The sequence below is a fragment of the Tamandua tetradactyla genome, chromosome 1, assembly GCF_023851605.1.
Source record: "Tamandua tetradactyla isolate mTamTet1 chromosome 1, mTamTet1.pri, whole genome shotgun sequence".
NCBI classification, from domain to species: Eukaryota; Metazoa; Chordata; class Mammalia; order Pilosa; family Myrmecophagidae; genus Tamandua; species Tamandua tetradactyla.
This window is the reverse complement of record NC_135327.1, coordinates 34,029,159-34,048,748: the sequence shown is the minus strand read 5'-3', so window position 1 is coordinate 34,048,748 and position 19,590 is coordinate 34,029,159. Positions and strand designations below refer to the sequence as shown.

The 19,590-nt window shown below is 45.4% G+C and overlaps 1 protein-coding gene across 7 annotated transcripts in view; it reads right to left on the bottom strand.

The window, feature by feature from the left end:
* The window catches only part of NFATC2 (nuclear factor of activated T cells 2), a 163,631-nt gene that overhangs the window by 131,273 nt on the left and 12,768 nt on the right, over positions 1–19,590 (bottom strand). For 5 of the 7 annotated variants that reach the window (XM_077113974.1, XM_077113979.1, XM_077113964.1 and 2 more), the window contains exon 1: positions 17,903–18,266. The exons of the other annotated variants lie outside the window; for them this stretch is intronic. In XM_077113974.1, the coding sequence (XP_076970089.1) occupies positions 17,903–18,032 (130 nt within the window). In that variant the 5' untranslated portion in view covers positions 18,033–18,266. Of the gene's footprint in view, positions 1–17,902; positions 18,267–19,590 lie in introns of those variants that run through there. 7 annotated transcript variants of the gene reach the window in all.

Here is a 19,590-nt window from a genome sequence, read left to right as displayed (position 1 = left end):
GTCATTTTATCTACAGATAAAATGATCTGGCAGCAGGACACACAGGGCAAGCACGTGGGCTCTGGCTTGAAATCCCATATATTCATTCTCAAGGTTAAGAAGTGGCTTCCTTCAAAATCAGGACTCCTGCCTCAAGTCTGCTTATGAGTTATTTTATAGATGAGAAACTGAGGCCCAGGAAGGTGAAGAGATTTACCCCAAGACACAGAATTAGCACGATCAGAAATCTCAAATAGAAATCTCACAGACCACCCTTTGTCCCCCAAAAGGCAGGGGCTGTGGCTATAGAGTTCCAAACTATTAAAAACCAGTGGATGCAAAATAATCAGATTTTTTATATATATTAATTAACATATAATAGTGTCTGTCTGCCTCAGGCTTTTACTTCCACCTCCAAAGGACTGTCCTACTAAAGAATGTAATTTAAGTAAACTGTTTTACATCAAACACCTAAGGGTGTCACCACCTCTCACCTCTCACTGTCATTTCAAACCTCAAGCTTGTGTCTGTCATATCTTTGCAAGTAGATCAGGCTCGCCTCCTTGGCAGACACTCCGCCTCAATGATGGAGTTCCCTCACTGGATCTAGCACAGGTCCAGACCCATAGGGCTGTCTGGGAAATTCCCACGGAATTAGTGAAGGAACTGACAATTTGTTCCCAGAACCGCTCAAGCCCCTCGGACTTCAGTCTTTCCCACCCTGATGCAGAGGCTCCTCTACCCACTCCATCAGCTACGTTGGCCAGCATAAACCCCTGTTTGTCAATCATGCCTCAAGTCCAATCCATCAGCAGATCTTGACTGATCAACCATCAAAATTCCAACCAAATTCTTCATTTCTTCTCCCCTACCCCATCACATCCACTACAACCACCCTGGCCCATTCCCCATCCTCTCCTCCCTGGTCACCCCATTTCCATCCTCACCCCTATAGCCTGTCCTCCATACCACATCCTTTTGAAATGACCATTTGCAAAACCCAGTTTAGAGGCTTCCCAGGACACTTTAAACAGGATCCAACATCTTTAACAAAACTTGCCCCTGGCACCAGCCGGTATCTCCACTCCCCTTCCCCACTCTTCCCAAGCCCCCCTCACAACCAGTGGGCTGCTTCCTCTGTCTGGAAGTTCCACACCTGTCTCCCTACCCCAGTGTCTTCCTACAGCAAGTCTCCTTCATGCCTCTGCCTAGCATGCTTAGATTGGCCCATCAAAAAGAGTCTCCATACCCACCGCATGTCACTGTCCACCCCGTTTCCTGACCATTTTTTTTCTCTGTGCACCTGTTACCAGCTGATATCACATCAACTATTTATTTGTTTAGGGAATCTCATCCCACTATAACACGGTCAGCAAACTATGGCCCATGAGCCAAATCTGGCCCACTGCCTGTTTTTGTATATAAAGTTTTATTGGCACATGGCCATGGCCATTTGTTTTCATAAGGTCTGCGGCTGCTTTTGTGCTCCTGCAGCAGAGCTGAGTGGCTGCAACAGGGACTGTGCAGTCCACAAAGCCTCAAATATTTACTGTCTGGACCTTTATAGAAAAAGTCTGTGATCCCTGCACTAGACATGAAGCCCTAGCAGGGCTGGGATCCCGTCTGCTGTGGTTCAGGATCGTTTGCCAAGCACCTTGTACTGCACCTGGCACCTCTAGGTCCTCCACACCTGTGTGGTGAGTATCTGAATGAATGAATAAGCAAATCAAAGAATCCTATTCATGGGCCTGACAGCCAGAAATAGGGCCTCTTCTTGCAGAAGTGTGTGTGACTGGCCCCAGCCTTGGAGAGCTAGAGTGGCCGGAGAGGTCGTCCTCACTTTCTGGGGGACCCATTTTGAGTTCTCCTGGAGAAAAAGCTGTCTGGTTTAGCTGAGGTGATCTCATAGGGCCCAAATGATGCCCCTATCGCCCCACCCCAGACTGAGAGCCCAAAGATGGTTTCCCACAGCCCTTAGGATGAAGATAAATGGCCTCAACCTGGCTTGCCTTGCCAGGCCCTGCCTGTTCCTCTAGCCTCATGTCTTTCCACTCTTGCCTATCTCTCTGGACTCCAGCCAAACTGACCTTCTTTACATTCTTAGAAAGTTCCCAGTCCTTCCTGCCCCAGGACTTCGCACTTGCTGCTCTCCTAGCTCCAATAGCTTCTCCCTCACCCCCTTACCACATGACTGCAGTCACCCGTCCCCACAGACTCAGCAGAAATGCCACGTGTTCCCAAAAGATTTCCCCAACCTTCCTGGCTAGGGTTCCTTGCTCAGCTCCCCACACTTCTCACAACTGGGAAGTTACTTGTTTGTTATCTCTCTCTCCCTCAACCTCCAGCCTCAACCACACCAACTGGTAAATTCCAGCAGGACTCTGCGCTCCCCACTATATTTCCAGCACCTGGAACAGGGCCTGCCACAAAGCAGGGCCCCAAGACAAAAGAGGTATAAAGTACAACTTCTGGAAAGGGGAATTTGGTGAATATCTACAGAGATTCCAAACACAAATATCTTTGGAACCAAGCAATGCCACTTTTAGGGATTTATCACACAGATGTACCCTCATGGTGCAAAATGAAGCGTGCACAAGACTAGTCACTGCAGCTATCTTTGTAATTCTGAAACGACTGAACATTCATCAGTGGGAGATGGGTAAAATTCTGATTGATTCAAACAATGGAATATTCTACAGCTATAGAGAAGGAATAAAGAGGGTTTTTTCCTGCACTGCTATGGAATGTGTTAAAGGAAGAAAGCGAGATGCATAACAACGTATGTAGCATAAAAGGAGGGAGAATGCACACATACACACATGCATGTATGCTCACACATACTTGCTGATGGATAAATCTTCTGCATTTACAAATAACAGTGACTTCTTCCAGGAAGGGGAGCTAAGTAATTGGGAGGTAGTAGTATGGCAGAAAGGACTTCTTGATTTCTGTATCATATACATTATTACATATTCCCCAAAGAAACTTTTTAAGGTTTATTTTAAAGTTGGAGATGGGGGGACATAACATGATATGTAACAATGGAACAATCATTTAGAAAGTAGGAAGTCAAGAATTAAGTCCTGCTCCACCACTAACTAGCTGTGTGACCTTGGAAAAGTCCCAACCTATTCTAGGCTTCAACCCTCTGGACTATAACAGATTGGGTTCAACTGGGTGAATCTCCTTGGTTACTCTGGTTCTGAAGTCCCTTGATTTTTGTAGCTAGAGTCTTCAGAGTCTGGCATTGTGATAAAGCCACAGTTCAATATAAAACTGTGTTTGAACACCCACACAACATGTACACACACATACACACTCATACCTGTCTTTCCAGTAGGTCATCACAACTTAGATTTTTAATTTTGGAAAAGCTCACCATCAAACCCAAGAACATTCTGAGAGTCCACCGCTCTGTATACCAGCAAGACAAAACAAAAAAGAATTTTAGAAAAAATTCCTGTCAAAAACGGTGTTACATCTTACGGAAAACACACCCAGCGCTAATGTGAACAGTCACAAGAAAAGGGCCGTGGAAACACATAGCTCACACTCCCTGGGAGCATTTAAAAACACAAAGTCCTGGTTTCCCGGAGCAAAAATATTTAAAGCATTTGCATTTGTTTTAATTAATCCAAGCAGCAGGATTTTGGTTTATTTTTTTTTTCCTCTCCACGACTATGAAAGTTTACCAGCAAGCAGGAAATATGAAGGCAATATATAATCATTTAATTTTCAGTCCTCTGGGTACTTGGCAGCAAATTTCCCAGATACATCAAAACATTTCTTTAAGTAGCTGAGATACCTTAATACTTCTCTTTAAACAACTGCCATACTCACAGAAGTGAGTTTCATCTCAAAATTGCCAAATTTTCTCAGAAGGGTTTCTAAACATCTTGTTTTTCTTACCACTTGCAAAATCTTTACTATATCCCAGATATCATCGGTAAATATTATTGACTTAATATTTCTATTTAAATTGATTCACATGTTACTTTAGAAATTGTTTTCTTATTTCAAAAGGAAACTGTTCACCTCTATAGTAAATGGAAAATCAATGTCTTCTCCATAAAAAGAAGGTAGGGATACATACATAATGAGAATAAAATTACTGAATTCAAGCAAGACATTGCGGCTGGCCAAAGGCTCTGAGCCTGAGGACTTCTTCCTGCCCCTGCCCCTGCCCCACTCTGTATATACTGAGGTATAATTTACATCTACAGATTGTAAGTATAGAGTTCACTGATTTTTTGCAAATGTCATATACCCTTGTAACCACCACCACAATCAAGATATGGAATATTTTCATGATTCTAGAAAGTCTGCTTTTTTGAAGGCCAGGGGAGGGAAGAATGGCGAGTTTAAGAAAGATGTTAAAGATACAAGCCTACCTAACTGATACTCTCCCACCTTTCAATTAATTGAGAGAAAGGGCACTGAAAAGGAGATAGCTTTCATTATTTGCAATGTACTAATCAATGGACCATCTACTATCATCTCACCTTCCATGGGAGATACCTGGCTCACACTCAAGGCATTAGAACCCAAAGTAAGTAAGAAGGTGGAAGCAATGACGGGGGATTCAGAGGTTGCTGCCCTAGATCCTCTGTGCCTTCGTGCCTTTGCAATGCTTTCCTCTTGCTCAAAATTCCCTTTCACACACCTACCCCTAGCAAACTGCTATTTGTCCATTGAGACTTTACTTGGGCCACTTCCTCCTAGAGTCCCTCCCTGATTCTCTAAGATGGCTCAAGTAGCCCTTCTGTGCTAATAGAACCTACAGAGTTATGTACTGTGGCCTCCCTACTAGACTGTGAACTTTGTGCAGGTAGACAGTGGGTCATAAATCAGTAATAACAACATCAAAAGTGGCTAATATTTATTGAGAACTTACACGCCAGGCACTCTTGTAAGCACAATACACGTAGTAAATTAACACTCACGACAACCTTTGAGGTGGACCCTGTTTATTCTGCTCTTACAGATGAGGAAACTGAAGCACAAGCAGTCTAATTAACTTGCCATGATCCCACAGCTTGAACCCAGGCAGACCAGAGTGTACCAAGCCAGGGTTTCTCAGCCTCAGTACTACTGTCATTTAGGGCTGGATTCTTCTAAGTTGCTGGGGGTTGTCCTGTGCACTGTAGGATGTTTAGCAGCATCCCCAGCCTCTACCCACTACATGCCAGTAGCAACTCGGTAACAGTTGTGACAACCAAAACTGTCCCCAGACATCCCCCAATGTCCCCTAGTGGGGGTGGGGGGGGGTGGGCGTGCGTACGGGGTCCAGCTCCAGTCCTCCCACAGGGCCTGCAGGCAGTAGAGGCCAATAAAGACTGTTGGCCTCTACTGCCTACATCAATCCATGAGTCATGCCCATGAACCTGAAATGATTCAGAGATGAGATATCAGCTCACTGTTGGCCCTAGCAGGTACCAGGCTTCTGTAGCAGGTATCTGAAAGATCTAATTACTATCACCCTTCCTATACCAAGTTTCCAGGTGTCCACCCAATACGTAGGCCCATAACTATTTGGGGAGACAGGCTGGACAGGATTGCTGAGAGGCCACACCAGCCACACATCTGCATTGGGGCTCACACTGAAGTCCAGGGCTCAGTCAACAGGGGAACACAGTGTTGGGGGAACCCCTGCTCACCTCTGTAAGAACTTGGGAGCTTCAGCATCCTCATGTTTAAACAGGATGTTGGTGACAACACCAAGCTGAAAAGCATCTTGTAGGGAAGAGTTTACCAGACCCACACAAAGCTCAAGAAACAGGATCCAGCCCGGAGTACACACCCAAAACCTGGCATTACGATTGCTGGTTATCACTATGGAAAGATCATCTAAGTGAGAAGTCCAGCCTTTCCCACTCTCTACTTGATTTTACAACAATATGGAAATGTGACACACTCTAACCCCCAACCCCTTAAAAAAGGGGGGAAGAAATATTTATAAAAATAAAATGGACCGGTAAGCACTTTGGAAATTCTCTCTTCCACCACAGATTCTGCCCTTAGAAAATGTATAAAGTAGGTTAAAAAAAAGATGCCCCCAACACCTCCTCCACTTCACACTTTGTACTCTTTCTCTTGGTCTACCTGGAAGTCAATCAACTAAACCTTACTCAAGTGTTGGTGACTCAGTGAGCTTCCTTGAAATAACAAAAATGATAAAAGCTAACATGTCTGTACAATTTGCTTTATACCAAGACCCACTGTGTGCCTTTTACAGACACTGGCACATTGGTCTCATATGAACCCTATAAAGCAGTTAATGCAGTTTCCCCATTTTTCAGATGGGCATAATGAGGCTCTAGAGAGGCTGAGTAACTTGCCCAGGGTGACATGGCTTCAAAGGGGCAGAGCCAGAACTCAGAGCTGACTGCTCCACCCCTTAACCACTCCGCTAGCTTGCTTCTCATGAAAACGCCATTTCCTGGATAGTGACCCCTTAACAAGGAAATGAGGTTTCCCAGGAATAAGAACTGCTCCAAGGGTCTCAGAGCCCCATCATTTCACACAGGAGTCAGGCTGCCCCTGACAACTGAAAGGGCAACTGATTCCAGAAGAAAGGTTCACATCCCCCAGTTTGCCCCATGACTGAATCAAGGATTTTTTAAAAAATCACACTCAGGCCACACTGTGGCCTCTACTAGCACCTCTCACCCAGGCACTTCTCCCAGGCCTCCCGCTTGCCCCCTCAGACAAATGACCAGGGTGGGGTGTCCATCCAGTGTCAATCCAGGATCCAACAGTTTCTTTTGAAAAAAGGAACAGCAAGAAATCAGCTTCTCCGTCTAAAACTACAGGCAAGTAGGATTTTCAAGATGCAGAATAGAGTTACTGAAATAGAAACCCAGCTATGAGGCTACATGAGACGTGCGTCCTTTTTTTATGATGGGGGAGGGAGGCAGGCGGTTTAATGGTACTAAGTGGCTTGAAGAGAAACCAGGCACACCTCAGACTGACAACAAGGCCCAGAGCTGCAGCCCAGCATCAGCTGGGACATCCACCCACAGCGCAATGCACTTCCACCCCAGGGGTAGTATGCAGTCCCAGGACCTGGGTTTGAGACATTACAGTCTGTTGTCATGGCAACACTTACGCTGCCACAACCTGGCACCACAAACCTGCAGTGGAGGAAACAGGAGAAGAGGGAAGGAACAAACCCTGCCTCCTGCTGCTCCGATTCCTCTCATAATTTCCTGCATGTTGGGAGCTGCAAGGAATCAGAAAAAAGGAGAAGGAAAGAGAGTGGAGTTTTCATCCTGCTGGCTTTGCACAACCTAGAGGAAAGACTCTCTTTGAAAGGCTGGAGTTGATTTCAAATAATAAATTCAACACTCAGCAACTTTCCAAAAAGCCATACCCCCTATTGCCACCACCACGACCACCACCACCACTCAATAGTCACTGGATTCCCATCAATAAAGTATGTGTCTTAATAATGACAGAGGATCAGGCTGTCAAACCCCTTCATCTGAGGCAGGGCATGAAAGGAAAGAAATTCTACCCAGATAAATCAGGTCCAGAAATGCCAGAAATGTATGGGAAGCAGTTTAACCTTTTGTCTCATCCAAGTGGAACCGCCGGAAAAAGCCACCTTGAATGCTATGCTCTTTGCTGACCTTGCTCCAGCTAAGACAGCTGTCTGCCTTCACCAGACAGGGCAGAAAGGAGGGATTGGTACTGCTTCTCAGGCTGTGTGCCATGAGGACAGTCTCCAGGGACACAGAACCCAGGATGATTTGCAAGCAATGAGTCTTACAGACTGGCTGCTGGCATAGTCATTTGCAGGAAAAAATAATGCACCCAAGTGCTGACACATAAGACTATTAGAGAGAGGTGGAGAAATATATGGAATCTGCAAGCAACCTACATGCCTTAAGGTCAGCTTTTGGATGGGGTTGGTAGGGCCCAGGCATTTGGTATAGAAATGACACCCCATCTCAGACTGGGATGGAAAGAACCACCTCTTGCTGATTTAAAGCATTGCTTAGTGCTCTCCCACCTTTAAGAAGCTCAGAGACTTTCACTTCTTCAGTCATTCTAACAGCTGATGTTCACTGTGCTGCTAGCCAATCTCTTCCTGCAGCTTATAACAACCTGGGAGACAGGTACCATCAATACCTCTGTTACAGATGGGAAAACTGAGGCTCAGGGGTGCTGTGACTCACCCAAGGTCAAAAAGCAGACAGTAGTGGTTGGACTTCAAATTGACACATTGTATATTCAGTAAATGTGAAAATATTAAATGTACATTTTGTGTCATTTTACCTATGTACATGTTCATGTATGTATGTATTCACCACTCAGAACTTTTCCAGCCCCTCAGAGGGCTCGTAGTGGCCCTGCCCAGCTCCTCACCCTCACCCAGAGGGAACCACCAGCCTGACTTCCCACACCATAGACTGGCTTTGCTTGTTCTTGAACTTGAAATAGAATGAAATTATACAGGGTGTGCAACATGTCTTGCTTCTTTTGCTCAGCATTATGTCTGCATTCCATCCATGCTATGTGGTGGTTTATTCTTTTTTATGACTGTGTACTATTCCATTGTAAAGACTACGCCATGATGTATTTCTCCAAACACCCTTCTGCAGAGCCTCTGTTTTTAACCAAGACAGTCATTTGAGATTAAGCTTGTGATCTGAAGAGGTCTGGAGTTTTTGTGTTTTTTTCCTTTACCAGAAGAGAGTCCCCTGATTCTTCTCTAGTACATGACAGAGAACACAGCTCAAAGCAGTTTCGTCACCAAAAGAAGAAGGAACAATCTGGCCAGAGAATTAACCAGGAATAGACTTCAGATAATCCTCCCTTCAAAACAAGGCCTGCCACAGCTGAACTCACCTACTTCATCAAAGAACCTGAGCAAGGGGACCAGGGATGTGGAGGGGAGGGGTACTTCCCTTTTCATCCTCTAACCAACTCAGCAAAGATCACCACCACCACCCCCCACCCCCTGCCAAGGCAGCCACATTAAGGAGCTTTGCTCCTCACTGATCCTCACATCCCCCAGCACAGCCTGAAAACCTGATTTCCATCTTTCTTTCAGCCAACTTAAAACCCAAATGGAAACTTCCCCTTGAAGACAGTGGGGCCAGTAGAAGACTTGGCCAGGGTCAGAGATTTAAAATTAATACCTTATTGACTGACGGGATCTTTATTTACATTTTCCCCCAGGAACTTTCATTTCAGTGCCATGTTCCCAGTGGTGTGCACACTTAATCAGTGGCTCCTGCCAACCCTGGTCAATAATGGCATTCCTCCTTTCTCTATGGCAACAGAGGTGATGTCACCCTTTGCCAATTTCAGACCCGCAGCCCACCTTCTCAGCATTACCCAGGTAAATGGTCCCTTTCTCTGTCTTTAAAAAAACTTTTGTAGGCACTTCAGACTTAATTTTTTTCGCTCTTTTAACACTCCCCCCTTTGGCAGGCATGCCCAAGCAGGTCTGTTTTGATAAGGACCTTTATAAATCCTGAGCTTATGAGCCATGTCTCCCCTGCAGAAAGCTCACCCAGGCATGGCTCTATTAAATTTCACATAGGAAGGGCTGGCTTTATGAAATGCATTTTATTAACCAAAACTGGCCCAGCCAAGAACATGCTCTTTCCCATCACTTCACATCAGGGGATGTGGAGGGTCCCACACACCAACTCAGGAAAGGTCATCTCCCTGCCCTGCTTGTAGTTTACACTCTCTGTCTTTGGTATATTTCTTTTGTGGGGGGGGAGGTGGGGTGACATTAAAGTCCCAAGGCACGGGACTTTAGATCTAAATTTTAGTTTATAGGAAATATAGAGAACAGAGGAACACCTTAAGAGACATCATTGATGTCAGGCAAAATCCACAATGTAGACTCCTGCACAGGGAAAATGACCTTGTTTCTTCAACAAATAAATGGCCAGAAAAGCAAAGACTGATGGGGATTTTTATAGAAAAAAGAAATGTAATGGCCATGTCAACCAAATTCAATTTAGGGATCTTGTTTGGATCTTGAGCCAAACAAATTGACCATAAAAAGGCATTTGTGAGTCAAGCAGTCAATTTGAACAATGGGTATTTGATATTAAATAATTGTCTTTTTTTTTAGGTTTGGTAATGGTATTATGCTTCTTTTTTTTCAAGAATCCTTTTCTTTTAAAAATACATACTAATCCACTTACTAATTAAATATTTTGAAATCTTGAATTTGCTTTAAAATGGGGGTGGGGAGAAATGAAATAAGATTGCCCCTCTGTTTGCTGAAGGTGTATGATGGGCACACTGGGAGTTAATTATACCATTATCTCTATGTTTGAATATTTTGGGATAAATTCATCATAAAACTTCAGGGAAAGAGTCAAAGGTAGCTCCTCTCGCTTTGGGTACCCAGGTAGGAAAACAACATCCCATGACCCATCCCCAGAAGAGCCCCAGCATCAGGGTCTTCTTGCTTTATTCCTTGGCCTCAGTTCAGGAATAATCAGCAGAAACCCAACCTCACACCAGCCCAGGAAAGTCAAGTTTAGCCTAGCTCTGCAGAGCCCATGGTTATTTCCTGTGCACGGAAGGGAGAAGAAGGAAGTTACTTCTCTGGGGGGGAGGGTGGAAGCACAAGGCACCCATCACACTGCACTTTTCAGAGCGACTACTAACTCAGAGGACCCCATGGGGCCACAGTCAGAAACCTGGGGAAACCCGTCATTCCACAGGGGAATCTCCCAGCCTGGACAACTGAAGAAGCCATCACAGCCAAGTTCCAGGGCTGAAGTTGGAAACTGGAGTTGAGAGATTTTAAAGTCACAACTGGACATGCATAAGGGTCACAGAACTCACTGCAACGTTGGACTCCAGCCCAGCTGCAGTCACTACTCTTCAGTTACCAGTCTGCATGCCACTTCATTTCCTGTCCCGTTTTCTGGCCACAATCATCAGGATTCATCCAAATCCAAGACAAAGAATGACTCTTCTCCAAGGAAACAATGGCCTCAAGAATTTAGGAGAACTAGATGACTTCTTTAGAGTCCATCACCACGGTGTTGCCCTCATCCAGCACCCCCAAAGCCCTTTCTGCTCTGTGCTTTCAGCTCACTGCCCAATGAAACCTCACATCAGCTCCAGAGAGTGGGTATGATCCAGCCCAGCATGGGGGAAGATCATATCCATTCCCACTTCACAGATGAGAAAACACATGCCCAGAGAACCAAAATCAAGTGCCCACTGTCATACCACTAATAAGGAATCACATAACTTTTCATCCATTTATTCCATAAATATTCTTTGAGTGCTTGCCAGGTACTTCTGCTTAGCTAAGACCATCCAGGTAGGAGGCAGCTATGCCAGAGCTTTAATTCAGGTTCTGATTTCAGAGCCGGTGCTCTGACTTGCCAAACCAGTGGTCTCCAGAATTGGGTACAGGGGTACAGGTACCCTAGGAAGCAACATGATGATCCAATGGGATGTAGGAAGAAATAAAAAAATAGCATAATTCCCATTTATCTCTCACTCTTTTCCATTTCTTATTTTCCTCTATGATTTATAATGGATATAATCCCATTAGGACAGCAGTAAACATACAATTTAAAATTATATAAAGTAAATCATTTGGCAGTTCCTCAAAAGATTAAACATATAATTACCATATGACCTGGCAATTCCTCTCCTACACAGACATTCTAAAAGAACAGAAAACAGGGAAAACTAAAGCAGGTACTTGTATACTGGGTGCATGGTAGCATTATTCACAATAGCCAAAAGGTAGAAACAACCCAAGTGTCTACCAAATGATGAATGGATAAATAAAATATGGTTTATACACATAATGGAATATTATTAAGCAATAAGTCCTGATACATGCAACTTCATTGATGAACCTAAAAAATGTGATGCTAAGTGAAATGAATCAGATGCAAAAGGACTATACTGTGATTCCACTTATATGACGTACTTAGAATAAGCAAATTCACAGGGACAGAAAGTGGATTAGAGGTTACCAGTATCAGGAAGAGGCAAGTGGGAGATTATCATTCAATAGGCACAGAATTTCTTTTGGGGGTAATAAAAATGTTTCGGTAATTGATGGTGGTGCCCATACCACAACGTTGTGATTGGAATTAATGCCATTGAATTGTACACTTAAAATGGAAAATTTTGTCATATATACATGCTACCATAATAAAGGTTTTTTTTATGATAATGAAGGGGCAAATGCACAGGTCCCCGACCATGCAGGGGACCCATCAGGAAAAACTGGACCCCATGACTCTATTTTGGCTGTTGCTGCTCTCACTGGCCACAAACACTGAAAGCCACGGCTCTGAACCCCAACTACCCAAGTTCAAATCCTGCCTTGCCATTCACCAGCTGCATGATTCTTGGCAAAGTCAGTTGACCCCAAAGATTCTGACTGACATAGTCTATAGGTCAGGAGACCTATAGGAGATTCTAATACACTGCCATAGTTGAGAACCCCTGGCCATCTATGCTGCCTTTTCCAAAGGTGTTTAACCCCATCACCTTATAGGGCTAGAGAGCCTTGGGAAGCAATCGAGTAACACTGCATTAGGCTTTGAGAGAGCCTCCACTTCTGATCAGAACCTAAAGTGGCTGAAAAAAACAGAGGGCCTTTAATTTGGAAGCCAGAATGATGTGTGTTTAATAATGAGGAGTGATTGAGGCTACTTTATCCCCATTGCCTTTGTCTACCTGACAAGGCCAGCACACAATTCTAGCCTTCATTTCCCCTTTTCAGCTGCATCTGGAGATGCTATTTGTCCACAGCAGCAATGTCTGCTTAAGGCCTGCCCTGAACTTGACACAGGCAGCAATGTCTCTGAGTGTCACGTGTTGAGTGAACCTGCTCGCTTAGCATAGAATTCTATTTTTAGAAAGCACCAAAAAAAGCCCACGGTAATGTATCACAGCACCCTGTCTGTCCCTATTTGTTTATCAGGCAGTCTCCCACACTGGCCTGGGGTGAGGCGGGGGCACACAGAGCAGGAGCAACATCTGATTCCTCTCTATACCCACATGGGGCCTGGTACAGAATCAGCATTCAGCAAGTGTTGGTTGAAAGAATGAGGTTTTAATTGTCCCCTGTGAATGGGTTAAGAGCAGGTGTTCCTAAGTTGAAGTGCAGACATTAGAAAATGGGCCACAGAACAGTCTGTGAAGCCTGAGAAATATGGTATAAAACTGTGTGTGTATGATGTGTGTGAGATGCGGTATATGGGGAGAGCGCGGAAGGTGGAGGAGTGTGTATGTACATATAGTGCATACATGTGTGGTACATATATATGTGGTATCTGAGAGAGTGTGAGGAAGTGTGTATGTACTGCAGGGGTAGGTATGTGTGTGAGGTGCACATGTGTTCACATGGTGTGCTGGGGACAGGGTTGCATGGATGCAGTATGCACATGTATGTGTGTAGGGTCCAGGGCTTTCATTAGCTATTCGAAGAGCTGTGACTCAGAACATTTAAGGATCACTGGAATAGACTCTTCAAAGAAATAAGTAACAATCATGTTTAGTCTGATTTCCTTTCTGAAAGGTCAAAGATGGTGCTATACTAAACCAAGCATTTGCTTACTAGGAATCAAAGGAGAGGAATGCACCAGACCTATTAAGGCAGACCAGAGGTAGGTGTTTTCAACAGGCCAGTGCCAGACATAACAGAGAGGAGGTCAGGCACCTCTGGGAATGGCCAGGGATTCCTAGTACCCTCCTGTCTCTCTCTATTAGAAGTGGAGAGAAGTAATACCTTGTAGTTAAAGTCACAAGGATATGGAGCAGCATATTTAAAAGGACCCAACACACTATCTCCTGTTCCACAAGCTATGGCAGTAGTTCTGATCTGTCTCCCACACCCCTGTGCCCATTTACTCGTTTCATCACTGATTATGCTATCTATCTCCCTCACTAGGAAAATAATGAGTCTACTTTGAACTCCTCTAGGCAAGTAAATTTAAAAACCTACATAGATGAAATGAATAATTTCTTAAATACATTTTAACAAAATTGACCCCAGTAGAAATAGAAAGCTTAACAGACCTATTTCCATACACACAATGGTGAAAGCTAGGAACAATCCTACAAAAAGCACCAGACCCAGATGGTTTCCCAGAGGACTCTATCACGCCTTTAGAAACCAGACAGTTCCAATGCTACACAAATTGTTCCCAAGCACAGAAAATTAAACTTGACAGCACACACATACACAATTACAGCCAAATATCACCCATGAATATTGTTGAAAAATTCCTAAATAAATATTGCCAGACACCAACACCACATTGAGAAAACACTACACAGTGACCAAGTGGGGTTTATATCAGGAATGTTCAATATTAGGAAATCTGTTAATAGAAGTCAACATGTTAATAGGTCTAAGAAAAACAAATTCATATTTTTCCATAGATACTGAAAAACCTTTGATATAATTCAACTCCCATTCCTAATAAAAATTTGAGAAAATAAGAATGGATAGAAACTTCTTTAAAATAATAAAATAAATAATCTAAATCCTAAAATTCCTACTTGGATCAGGAATGGGCTTTCCCATCTCCACTATTATTCAACATTCTAGTGGCAGTAATAGTCTATGCAGTTAGACAAGAGAAAATGATTCGAGGCACAAGTTTCATAAGAGTAAGAGCTGCATCTTATTCTCTATTGCATCCCCAGGATCTAACACAATAGGTGCTCAATAGTTAGGTGGATAAGTAAATGAATAATGACTCCATTAATTGAGCACCTCTCATTAATTAAGCAAGGATTTAATAAAATGCTAGTAACATATATCATACCCTGTGTTAACTCCTTTATATGGGTAACCCATTTAAAGCAAACAACAACCTGTTGAGCTACTTATTATTTCAGCCATTTTAAGATGAGCATACAAAGACCTAGAATGGTTAAATGGCTTGCCCAAGAGCTCCCTGTTGGGAAATGTTTTCAATCTCAGCCTGCTGTGGCGTCAGACACTGTACTACCTGCCTCCCTTATGTTTCCCATCAACTGAAAAAAGGAGGACCCCTCCCATAGCCAGTTCAGAATTTAGGCTCTGGAGCAAGACTGCCTAGGTTCATATTTAAGCTCTGTCATTTACCAGCTCTGCTTTATTGGAAAAATTAATTCACTTCTCTGTGCCTTAGTTCCCTCCTCGGTAAAAGAGAGTGATGATAATGCTTACCTCCTAGTTTTGTAGGAATATTGCATGAACTAGTAAATGTCTGCTACATGCTAACAGTCCATAAAATGAGTATCCAACTTTCAAACACTTCCCTGAGTACCTTTACCAGTTTTGAACAATGGAATTCATCCCATTAGCAGTCATTGCCCTGCCTTTATCTTTGCCAAGCTCATGACCAGAGTTAGCGGTAACATCCTACATGTATCTCCAGTATACCACCCTCTGGGCCAAAACCCCAGAGCAAGATTAGGGCCCTTGAGGGAGCCCCACTGCATGGAAGCAGAGAGAAATGTCTGCTGTGAACATCTGGACACACCAGGGCCAATCATATCTGGAACATCTCACTCTAGACTCTCAAAGCTCACCTTGTCCTTCCCAGTAAAGAGTAATGTTCTTTTACAGACAGATTCTGAAGCAGAACTCCCCACTCCTTGAGTGTGGGCTGCTCATAGTGCCTGCCTTCCAAAGAGTACAGTAAGGAAAGGGGGAGAAAGAAGTCGAATGAGGAAACCTGGGAGCCCCCTCATCCAGGCAATAGTGGCAAGCATCAGTAGTGGCAACTCATATGATGAGAAGGGCACTTTACCTCTGCAACCTTCCTCCTGCAAAACCCAGAACCCCAGTCTAATTACGTGAAAAATATCAGACAAACCCTAACGAAGGGACATCCTATAATATACATGGCCAGTACTCCTCAGAACTGTCAAAGTCATCAAAACAAGGAAGGTCTGAGAAACTGGCACAGCCAAGAGGAGGCTAAGAAGGAATGATAAATAATGTAACATGTTACCTGGGTTTTTCTGGAACAGAAAAAAAAAGAACAGTAGGCAAAAACTCAAGAAAAGAGAATAAAGTATGAGTTTTAGTTAATAATCATGTATCAATATTGGATCATTAATTATACCAAATGTATGACACATTTAATATAAGATGTTAACAATAGGGGAAACTTCATGGTGAAATACAGGAACGCTGTACAATCTCACAACTTTTGTGTAAATCTAAAACTGTTCCAAAGAATAAAGGAAAAAAAAAAAAAACAGATTCCAGGGCTTTCACTGTGGTCATTTAGGCACCCATCTGGTGGCTACCAAGCACTACAGGCCAAGAAAAGCTATATAAAGCACCTCCCATCAGAGCTGGCTTGAAAACTATTTCCCTGGAAATCTCCCCCTTAAAAAAAAAAAAAGTTAGCTGATTGCAAATCTGGGAGGGGTGTAAGTATTAGTTCCCTGAAAAACATGACTTTAATCTTAAGGAACAGAAAGACCACTGATGTTAGGGCGGATGTTTGCAGATTCTTCCTTGTATCTTTTCAAAACAAAGGATGGCCTCCAGATTGCAATTCTAGAAGACTGGTCTCTTTTGCTGGCTAATTGATTCCATCTCTAGCCAAAACACAAAATTATTACTAATCACCGTCTCTGGCTATCCAAGTGAAAGCAATACCCAAAGTCAAAGCAAGTCCCTCACCTAAGGTGGCCAAGGAAAATGCCAGTGAAGGAAAATTTTAAATTTCTCCATCATCCAACCATCACAGTATGCCACCAAGTATCAGCAGAAGCTGTCCTACACAAACCAATGAGCTCAACCCCTTCCTACTGGCTGGATGCAGGCAAGCCCAGAGTGCCTCTGGAAGTTACCAGAAGGCTGGCCCCTGAGGCTTCAGCAAGCATGGTCTGGCCTGTCAAAATCAGGAAGCCCACTTAGCTTTTTTCTGTGTTTTTGTTTTTTTGTTTGTTTGCTTGTTTGTTTGTTTGTTTTGAAGACAACCTGCTAACCAGAAAAATACAGTGAGGTTGTATGTGCCATCTCTTCCTCCTCCTTCTTCTGACTATGCTCCCATTAAACATGTGGAGTGACAGGTGAACATTCAGCCCAGGCTGCGGAAGTCTCCAGCCCCCAGCGACAGAAGGCAGCTGGAGGCACAGACTCACGGACTGTTTAAGCAGAACCACCCGAGTTTTCAGCAATCCTCACCCCAGCTCCCCATCCCCACCCCCACATCCATTATGACTCCGGGTGGAATAGAGGATGGCTTAATAATTTCTAAAAGCTCAGACTGAGCCACCTGGGGGATATTTGCAAACACAGCAGCAGCAGAACCCAGGGAGGAAATGGGCCTTCTCATAACAGCAAAATCAAACCACTCTCCAGCATCAGATACAGACAACCTCTTCCTTAGTTTCAACACAAAGTCGCCAACAAATAGGGCTCACATGAGATGGTGCGGCAGCCGGGTCTCATTTCATACCCTGAGGGAGGAGGGCCCGCCTCCCATGCCCTGATAATTAGGTTCAGTTGCAACCTCTTTTGCACTGGCCGGCTCCCCACTAACTCCATTCGTTTGCTTCCTCACTTCCCCCCTCCAAAGGGAAATAAGTCACTTCCACTGCTCTCTGATGACCCAGTACCATGCGAGGGGCCAGCTGAGCAGCCCCAGCTTTAGGGCTTGCTACCTTTTGCTTTGCCAACAGCAACCCTCAGGGAGAAAGCACAAGTAACTCGAAACTACCGCCTCCAAGGGCAAGAGTGAGTCTACCGCCCCGCTAAGGGTGGCAGCGGCCACTGACGCCTCATCCTCTCCCTCTAGCCTGAGTAGGGGGTCCCCGCCCCCACCTGAGAGGCCCCCTAAGGAAGTGTGACATCTGGAGCAAAGAGCCTGCGCCCACTCCCCATGCCGAGGCCCCTGCCCGGGCTGGAGGGTGGGGGGCAGGCCGGGGGCCGCGAGGAGCCTCCACCGACCTTCGGCAGGATTCAAATAGTCATAGTCGAAGAGGATGGAGAAGTCGAACTCGTCTTGGGGGCTGCCCCCGGACTCGTGGCCTGGGGCGTCCCCACCGTCGGGGTCGGGCTGCTGCTCCGGGGCGTCCATGGCACGCGGAGGGCAGGCTGCGGGGCTAGGGGCGGGCGCAGACTCGGTTTTTTCCCTGGCCCCGGGTCCGAGGCCCCCGCCGGGGTGGCGAAGGCGACAGGAAGCCGGCGGTGGGGCGGGACGAGTGGCGGGGTCACTCTCCTCGTGAGGGACGCACGCGAGGTCCAGGGATAGCACGCGGGACGCAGCGGGTCCTGGTCGCGCCTGTGGGAGCTGAGCGGCGGCGGTGGTGGCGGCGTGAGCTTCCTGCTCCGGGAGGCACCTGTTGCAGCCCGGGAGGGGAGGCGGGGACAGGGCGGCCAGGCCGGCCGGGGGCGGGGCCGCCACTCGGGGACCCGGGGAGGAAGGGAGGGAGAGGCGGGTGGCTCGGGAGCGCCGGCTTGGCCCCAGTGCCTCGGCCCCACGCCTAGCAACTGGCGGAGGCCCCTACCAGGCGCCAGGACGCCGCGACGCGCGGGAAAGGCCGCAGCCTCCCACTCTCCCCGGGGTGAGCGCTGCACGCCCTGCCGGACCCAGGCTCTGAGCTCAGTCTCCCAGGGCCTGAGAAGTACCAACACCCCTCTTGCATCTGTACTGCTGGGCCACCTAACACATGCCAGAAGCTGGGGACACAGCAAGAACGAGACATTGTTGTCCTCCAGAGCTCAGATTCTGGTGGGGGAAGAGAGGAGTGAAGGAGATAAAGGAGGATGAAAGTCAGAACTCGGCCTGGGGTGTGGGAAAAAGACTGGGCGGGGGAGGGTGCCATAGTCAGGAAGGACACCTCTGCAGAGGAGATATTTAAATGAGGCTGGATGATGGGAAGACCTGGGAGAAGAGTGTTTCTGACAGTGAGAACCCAAAGAGCAACAAGGGCAGTGCGCTGGAATAATGGGTTGGCTGTACACCTGGACACTTGTTAAAAACAGATTCCTAGGCCCCTCCCTAGGACCTCTGATTTCCATAAGTCTGAAGTAGAGGTTCAGGAATGTGTATTTTTAAACAAGCACTCAATGTGAATGTTATGAACAGATACATTTGATGTCATGCTCTTAATGTCATGCTCTTTAGGACCCAGTGCCAACTTCCCCAACAAAGCACTTCCAGGGGTCTAGGACCAATGTAGCAGAAGCCAGAAAACAAGAGGTAGAAAACAAGATTCGAACTGTCGTCTTCAACCCTTGTAGCATATTAGAATCACCTGGAACACTTTTTTACATCTCTGTGCCCTGACTGCAGTCCAAACTCCCTGAACCAGAACATCCGAAGGCATTTTTTAGAAAGACCTCAGATGATTCTATGGTGTAGCCAGTGTTGAGAATCACTGCGCAGAAGACTAGGAGGAAGAGGTTCTTGGATCTCCAAGAGAACTTCAGTTTGCCTCAAGTAGGACTGCCAGAAGGTGGAGACTATTGTGCCTTTTCCAGGGGGAGTCATGTCCACTCCATTGAGGGGATTTATTCAAAACTGTCAGTAGTCATTTAATCCATGAATACTCATGAAGCACCTGCTAGTTACTGGCACTGCTATGGGTGTTTGTAGATGATCAAGATATAGACATGGTCTCTCCTTTATCATA